This window comes from Nanorana parkeri, unplaced genomic scaffold, assembly GCF_000935625.1.
Source record: "Nanorana parkeri isolate BGI_ZX_2015 unplaced genomic scaffold, ASM93562v1 scaffold588, whole genome shotgun sequence".
Lineage (NCBI taxonomy): Eukaryota > Metazoa > Chordata > Amphibia > Anura > Dicroglossidae > Nanorana > Nanorana parkeri.
The window spans coordinates 249,270-257,896 of record NW_017306856.1 but is presented as its reverse complement, the minus strand read 5'-3'; the positions used below and the strand labels follow the sequence as shown (position 1 = coordinate 257,896).

Below are 8,627 nucleotides of genomic sequence, written 5' to 3'. Positions count from 1 at the left end.
CAGGCGTACTTTGGGGGCTCTGGCACTGTCACTAGAAGGTGAGAAGCTGGTAGAGGTTTGCAGACATACTTTGGGGGCTCTGAGAAGAACAGACACCATTAGGGATCAGGCCACCATGCAGTGATTAGGGATCGGGCCACCACGCAGTGATTAGGGATCGGGCCACCACGCAGTGATTAGGGATCGGGCCACCACGCAGTGATTGATTGTGTACTCTGACACACATTATTTGGGTGTGCCTCTGTGTCTCAGCATGATTCCTTCCCTCTCTGTAGATTCCTGAGCACGTCCTCAGCCCTGGCCCGAGTTCCTCTCTTCTCTGACATTCAATGACTGTATCACCATCAGGAAGTCTTGTGGTTGCTATTTTCCTGCCTGACAGCCGGGGGTCTCCCATAGCGGGGTCTTCCCAGCCGCTGAATCACAGAGCTACAATGTCAATGTTGGCTCTAATCCCGCACATTGTTCTAATGTTACCAGGGAGCCGCTGCCGGCATTCCAGCTCCTTCCTATTACCGTTACACTGCAAGAATAGCTAGAGTGTCAGCTCTGCAGACCAGGAATGATTGAATAGCAGCAGCCTCTGTCCAGCAGTGAATGGGTTGTTAGAAGGATGACACCCACTCTGGTTGGTGCCCTTTCCCATCAGAATGCTCCAGTGTTTGTGTGTTGAACGGCCTCTACGCCTCTCACTGTCTAGGCAGCCGGCCTGGAAACACATGTGAAAATCTCCCAACAGCTCCCGGGACTTCTGTCTGGAATGTGGCCCGAGGACTTCCCAAAACACGTAATTTCCCGAATCCGGCAAATAGAACTGACCCAGAACTCCCAGAAAACATGTTATTCCCATACTGAGTGGACAGAAGTATGTAGTGTAAGTTCCATCACTAGCTGTCAAACTCTATGGGGTGCAACAGGCTAGTTTATGGTTGCCTCACATGTTATCCCAGAGTCCAGCACAATGCAAATTATGGCCTTCCTGTAGCCTCAAGGGCCAAATATGGTGTCCCTAATTACCCTAAGAGGCTTGGTATGGTGTCCCATGTAACCCCAAGGGCTAGAAATGGTGTCCCTGACTGCCCTAAGGGCTTGGTATGGTGTCTCATGTAACCCCATGGGCTAGAAATGGTGTCCTTCACTGCCCTAAGGGCTTGGTATGGTGTCTCATGTAACCCCAAGGGCTTTGTATGGTGTGTGTCCCTCGTTATCCTACGGGCTAATGATGGTGTCCCCGTAACTAAGGACTAGGCATGGTTTCCCTGTAAACCTCAAGAGCTAGATAGTGTGTTCCCGTAACCCCAAGAGCTTGGTGTAGTATCCATATAATCCCAAGGGTTAGGTATTGGGTCCCAGTAACCCCAAGAGCAAGGCATGGTGTCCTCATAACCCCAAAGTCACAGTATAGTGTCCTTGTCACCCCAAGGGCTAGGTAGGGTGTTCCCCATAACCCAATGGGATAGGTATGGTGTCCTTTATAATCCTAAGGTAAAGGTATGGTGTCCTTCGTAACCTACCAGGAGCTAGTTATGATGTTCCTGTAACCCCAAGTGCAAGATATAATGTCCTCATAAACCCGAGAGTTAGTCATGGTATTCCTATAACCCCAAGGGCTAGCTATGGTTTCCCAGTTATCCCAAGGGCTAGCTATGGTTTCCCAGTTATCCCAAGGGCTAGCTATGGTTTCCCAGTTATCCCAAGGGCTAGCTATGGTTTCCCAGTTATCCCAAGGGCTAGCTATGGTTTCCCAGTTATCCCAAGGGCTAGCTATGGTTTCCCAGTTATCCCAAGGGCTAGCTATGGTTTCCCAGTTATCCCAAGGGCTAGCTATGGTTTCCCAGTTATCCCAAGGGCTAGCTATGGTTTCCCAGTTATCCCAAGGGCTAGCTATGGTTTCCCAGTTATCCCAAGGGCTAGCTATGGTTTCCCAGTTATCCCAAGGGCTAGCTATGGTTTCCCAGTTATCCCAAGGGCTAGCTATGGTTTCCCAGTTATCCCAAGGGCTAGCTATGGTTTCCCAGTTATCCCAAGGGCTAGCTATGGTTTCCCAGTTATCCCAAGGGCTAGCTATGGTTTCCCAGTTATCCCAAGGGCTAGCTATGGTTTCCCAGTTATCCCAAGGGCTAGCTATGGTTTCCCAGTTATCCCAAGGGCTAGCTATGGTTTCCCAGTTATCCCAAGGGCTAGCTATGGTTTCCCAGTTATCCCAAGGGCTAGCTATGGTTTCCCAGTTATCCCAAGGGCTAGCTATGGTTTCCCAGTTATCCCAAGGGCTAGCTATGGTTTCCCAGTTATCCCAAGGGCTAGCTATGGTTTCCCAGTTATCCCAAGGGCTAGCTATGGTTTCCCAGTTATCCCAAGGGCTAGCTATGGTTTCCCAGTTATCCCAAGGGCTAGCTATGGTTTCCCAGTTATCCCAAGGGCTAGCTATGGTTTCCCAGTTATCCCAAGGGCTAGCTATGGTTTCCCAGTTATCCCAAGGGCTAGCTATGGTTTCCCAGTTATCCCAAGGGCTAGCTATGGTTTCCCAGTTATCCCAAGGGCTAGCTATGGTTTCCCAGTTATCCCAAGGGCTAGCTATGGTTTCCCAGTTATCCCAAGGGCTAGCTATGGTTTCCCAGTTATCCCAAGGGCTAGCTATGGTTTCCCAGTTATCCCAAGGGCTAGCTATGGTTTCCCAGTTATCCCAAGGGCTAGCTATGGTTTCCCAGTTATCCCAAGGGCTAGCTATGGTTTCCCAGTTATCCCAAGGGCTAGCTATGGTTTCCCAGTTATCCCAAGGGCTAGCTATGGTTTCCCAGTTATCCCAAGGGCTAGCTATGGTTTCCCAGTTATCCCAAGGGCTAGCTATGGTTTCCCAGTTATCCCAAGGGCTAGCTATGGTTTCCCAGTTATCCCAAGGGCTAGCTATGGTTTCCCAGTTATCCCAAGGGCTAGCTATGGTTTCCCAGTTATCCCAAGGGCTAGCTATGGTTTCCCAGTTATCCCAAGGGCTAGCTATGGTTTCCCAGTTATCCCAAGGGCTAGCTATGGTTTCCCAGTTATCCCAAGGGCTAGCTATGGTTTCCCAGTTATCCCAAGGGCTAGCTATGGTTTCCCAGTTATCCCAAGGGCTAGCTATGGTTTCCCAGTTATCCCAAGGGCTAGCTATGGTTTCCCAGTTATCCCAAGGGCTAGCTATGGTTTCCCAGTTATCCCAAGGGCTAGCTATGGTTTCCCAGTTATCCCAAGGGCTAGCTATGGTTTCCCAGTTATCCCAAGGGCTAGCTATGGTTTCCCAGTTATCCCAAGGGCTAGCTATGGTTTCCCAGTTATCCCAAGGGCTAGCTATGGTTTCCCAGTTATCCCAAGGGCTAGCTATGGTTTCCCAGTTATCCCAAGGGCTAGCTATGGTTTCCCAGTTATCCCAAGGGCTAGCTATGGTTTCCCAGTTATCCCAAGGGCTAGCTATGGTTTCCCAGTTATCCCAAGGGCTAGCTATGGTTTCCCAGTTATCCCAAGGGCTAGCTATGGTTTCCCAGTTATCCCAAGGGCTAGCTATGGTTTCCCAGTTATCCCAAGGGCTAGCTATGGTTTCCCAGTTATCCCAAGGGCTAGCTATGGTTTCCCAGTTATCCCAAGGGCTAGCTATGGTTTCCCAGTTATCCCAAGGGCTAGCTATGGTTTCCCAGTTATCCCAAGGGCTAGCTATGGTTTCCCAGTTATCCCAAGGGCTAGCTATGGTTTCCCAGTTATCCCAAGGGCTAGCTATGGTTTCCCAGTTATCCCAAGGGCTAGCTATGGTTTCCCAGTTATCCCAAGGGCTAGCTATGGTTTCCCAGTTATCCCAAGGGCTAGCTATGGTTTCCCAGTTATCCCAAGGGCTAGCTATGGTTTCCCAGTTATCCCAAGGGCTAGCTATGGTTTCCCAGTTATCCCAAGGGCTAGCTATGGTTTCCCAGTTATCCCAAGGGCTAGCTATGGTTTCCCAGTTATCCCAAGGGCTAGCTATGGTTTCCCAGTTATCCCAAGGGCTAGCTATGGTTTCCCAGTTATCCCAAGGGCTAGCTATGGTTTCCCAGTTATCCCAAGGGCTAGCTATGGTTTCCCAGTTATCCCAAGGGCTAGCTATGGTTTCCCAGTTATCCCAAGGGCTAGCTATGGTTTCCCAGTTATCCCAAGGGCTAGCTATGGTTTCCCAGTTATCCCAAGGGCTAGCTATGGTTTCCCAGTTATCCCAAGGGCTAGCTATGGTTTCCCAGTTATCCCAAGGGCTAGCTATGGTTTCCCAGTTATCCCAAGGGCTAGCTATGGTTTCCCAGTTATCCCAAGGGCTAGCTATGGTTTCCCAGTTATCCCAAGGGCTAGCTATGGTTTCCCAGTTATCCCAAGGGCTAGCTATGGTTTCCCAGTTATCCCAAGGGCTAGCTATGGTTTCCCAGTTATCCCAAGGGCTAGCTATGGTTTCCCAGTTATCCCAAGGGCTAGCTATGGTTTCCCAGTTATCCCAAGGGCTAGCTATGGTTTCCCAGTTATCCCAAGGGCTAGCTATGGTTTCCCAGTTATCCCAAGGGCTAGCTATGGTTTCCCAGTTATCCCAAGGGCTAGCTATGGTTTCCCAGTTATCCCAAGGGCTAGCTATGGTTTCCCAGTTATCCCAAGGGCTAGCTATGGTTTCCCAGTTATCCCAAGGGCTAGCTATGGTTTCCCAGTTATCCCAAGGGCTAGCTATGGTTTCCCAGTTATCCCAAGGGCTAGCTATGGTTTCCCAGTTATCCCAAGGGCTAGCTATGGTTTCCCAGTTATCCCAAGGGCTAGCTATGGTTTCCCAGTTATCCCAAGGGCTAGCTATGGTTTCCCAGTTATCCCAAGGGCTAGCTATGGTTTCCCAGTTATCCCAAGGGCTAGCTATGGTTTCCCAGTTATCCCAAGGGCTAGCTATGGTTTCCCAGTTATCCCAAGGGCTAGCTATGGTTTCCCAGTTATCCCAAGGGCTAGCTATGGTTTCCCAGTTATCCCAAGGGCTAGCTATGGTTTCCCAGTTATCCCAAGGGCTAGCTATGGTTTCCCAGTTATCCCAAGGGCTAGCTATGGTTTCCCAGTTATCCCAAGGGCTAGCTATGGTTTCCCAGTTATCCCAAGGGCTAGCTATGGTTTCCCAGTTATCCCAAGGGCTAGCTATGGTTTCCCAGTTATCCCAAGGGCTAGCTATGGTTTCCCAGTTATCCCAAGGGCTAGCTATGGTTTCCCAGTTATCCCAAGGGCTAGCTATGGTTTCCCAGTTATCCCAAGGGCTAGCTATGGTTTCCCAGTTATCCCAAGGGCTAGCTATGGTTTCCCAGTTATCCCAAGGGCTAGCTATGGTTTCCCAGTTATCCCAAGGGCTAGCTATGGTTTCCCAGTTATCCCAAGGGCTAGCTATGGTTTCCCAGTTATCCCAAGGGCTAGCTATGGTTTCCCAGTTATCCCAAGGGCTAGCTATGGTTTCCCAGTTATCCCAAGGGCTAGCTATGGTTTCCCAGTTATCCCAAGGGCTAGCTATGGTTTCCCAGTTATCCCAAGGGCTAGCTATGGTTTCCCAGTTATCCCAAGGGCTAGCTATGGTTTCCCAGTTATCCCAAGGGCTAGCTATGGTTTCCCAGTTATCCCAAGGGCTAGCTATGGTTTCCCAGTTATCCCAAGGGCTAGCTATGGTTTCCCAGTTATCCCAAGGGCTAGCTATGGTTTCCCAGTTATCCCAAGGGCTAGCTATGGTTTCCCAGTTATCCCAAGGGCTAGCTATGGTTTCCCAGTTATCCCAAGGGCTAGCTATGGTTTCCCAGTTATCCCAAGGGCTAGCTATGGTGTTCCTATAACTCCAATACACTGGTAGTACAGTGACCAGCCCTGGCAAACCTTAAATTGGCTCTTTGCGAGCGAGGTGGGGAATTCTGTTTAGAATAGTGGTAGGTAGGATGTGCTGGTGAAGCCGGGGCATACTGGTTAACCCGAGAGTCCTGTTATCTTATGTACAAAAAATGCTTATTTCTATCCTGCAGAGCTAGCACTCATTAGATCTGCTTTGGTTTGCCATCGCTCTACCTGGGCCAGCTAAGGAGACAACAGTTCTCTTGTTGGCGTAGAAGACATAAAAACATGCCCTCTGCCAGTTAATAATCACTGGGTGGGTCGGCAGGGCCCGCGGGTATAGCTGTATAATTCTACCAGTTATAAGAGGCCCATTCATGTCGGTGTGACAGTTGGGAGTGATCCCGTCTTTGTATGGATCACCTCTTTGGAAATGCTTTTAATCTTCTCTCTCCACCCTCATAGACGAGGAATATAATGTAATATAATGATTGTTGTGTTAGCAGACAGATGTGCCGCCTTCATATACTCTACGTTCCCTCCGGGCTCTGCATAGTGGTATACAGCTCACACATGTATTGTGGTTCTGCTGACCTTTGTACATTGAGATCCCTACCTAGTGTGCAGCCTCCACCCTGACCTCTTTTTGGGGACATGGGTATAGGTGTGGGAGGTAAGAGGGCCAGGACTCTCCTGTAATCTCGGGAATTTTTATGGCTTCTGGTAGAAGGGATTTATTAGTTGATTGTTCTCCTCGGGGCTCCAGATTTCTCTGGTTACTCACCGATCGCTTTATCACTAATACGCGGCGTCGGCATTTATACCTCCTACTCCCATTCTGATACTTCACTCTGGAAACAAGGTCCATGCCGTGTATTCCACGTATCACGCCCCTTGTATAATAGGGACTGTCCTCTATAATATGAAAGGTCCTTGTTGGTCAGTGTTGGCTTTCTGCTGTCCTTACTATGACATGGGATGGAGTCCATTGTGTGAGATCTCCTGTAATACAGATCAGACTTGTGCACTTTATTATTTGAGAAAATGTCTCTTATATCTTTTAATGCTTCCTTTCTTTTTTCTTTCGTTGTGTGTTATCTTCTCCCGTCTCTGTCCTTCTCCTCTCCTCCTATCTTCCCTCTCTACCTTCCTATTCCTTCCCTTCCTTCTCTTCCCTCTTTCTTGCATCCCTTCCTCTCTGCCATTCCATTCTGCCCTTCCACCTTTCCTTCCCTCCCCTCACCTTTCCTTCCCTCCCATGCCCTTCTGCCCTCCCCTCACCTTTCAACTTCCCTCCCATGCCCTTCTACCCTTCCTCCCTCCCATGCCCTTCTGCCCTCCCATGCCCTTCTGCCCTCCCATGCCCTTCTGCCCTTACACCTTTCCTTCCCTCCCCTCACCTTTCAACTTCCCTCCCATGCCCTTATGTACCCTTCCTCCCTCCCATGCCCTTCTACCCTTCCTCCCTCCCATGCCCTTCTACCCTGCCTCCCATGCCCTTCTACCCTGCCTCCCATGCCCTTCTACCCTGCCTCCCATGCCCTTCTACCCTGCCTCCCATGCCCTTCTACCCTCCCATGCCCTTCCCCTATATCCTTGATGGTCTCTCCTGTCGGCTCTACAGCACTGGAGAGCAGAGGTAGGTCCTCCATCTTTTCTCCTGGCTGCTCCTTCCATCTGCTGCCTTGTGTTCACCTTCTAATAACACTGCCAGGCTGTGGTGCCATCACGGGGGGGACTTTTGTGTGTAATAACTACCTGGTTGGTGCATGGCTTGTGATGTGGTGTGTGACTGACAATACATTGCATGACGGGTAATCTCCTCCATCTGTATGGAGACATCAATCACTCTGCAATATTCAGCTTTTTGCACGGATTCATTTTCCGCTATTACAATGAGGTGCCATGACGCTTGCCTGGCCCATTCTATACTCCCGTTCAATGACATGTCCAGCATACGAGTTCATGAGTATCTCCGACACCGCGCCACACGAAAGAGAAATTATTTGTCATCATTGTGATGATTTTTCCTGCAGATATTATCATTCAGCCTATTGTCTACCCGTCGGGCCAGTATCTGCCCGTGCACCCCTCTGTCGGGCCGGTATCTGCCCGTGCACCCCTCTGTCGGGCCGGTATCTGCCCGTGCACCCCTCTGTCGGGCCGGTATCTGCCCGTGCACCCCTTTCCCTGTCGGGCCGGTATCATTCCCATGTCAGGGGGTGTTGGGTGGCCATTCCTCCCTGGAATCCTGCGTGTCCGAGGCCTCATTATGGTAATCATACCTGGAAGTCTACAAACCTGACCTGCTGGGTTTAAAAATGGCCCTCATCAATGTGCACTTTTTAGCGTCAACCACTTCATGACTACAATACACCCCCCCCCCCTCCCCACATGATGCCCCGTACCGTGAGAGTGTAAATAAACATTACAGCTGAGAACTAGGATCGTGCACCTCTGCACATTCCTAGTTCTCAGACCTTGCCGTCAGACTGACCTATTCCTAGTTCTTTGGTCAGGGCATACAAGCTTTGATGTATCTATGACCTCCGTGCCGTGTCCCGTGTATGATGTGTGTCCTGCATGCTCATCACTTGGCTGTCTCTCCGTGGCACTTCCTCAGGCACCCGGCGAGGTGGCGGACGCGGAGGGTTTGACGGTCGGGGGCGCATGACGTTGTCTTGTCAGCCCCATTGTGTGGTGCAGCTGTCCTCCCATCCTCTGCACCCGGCAGCCATCTCTGAATTATGTATTATGGAAATATTGCCCTCCGGTGTAGATTGTATAATCCGCGGGGGGGGGGG

General features: G+C 50.3%; 1 protein-coding gene across 4 annotated transcripts in view; it reads left to right on the top strand.

Annotated features, from left to right (window-relative positions):
• PLEC (plectin) overlaps positions 1-8,627 on the top strand; it is a 225,016-nt gene that overhangs the window by 141,258 nt on the left and 75,131 nt on the right. For 2 of the 4 annotated variants that reach the window (XM_018562625.1, XM_018562626.1), the window contains one exon: positions 7,448-7,462. The exons of the other annotated variants lie outside the window; for them this stretch is intronic. In XM_018562625.1, coding sequence (XP_018418127.1) covers positions 7,448-7,462 — 15 coding nt within the window. The remainder of the gene's footprint in view (positions 1-7,447; positions 7,463-8,627) is intronic. 4 annotated transcript variants of the gene reach the window in all.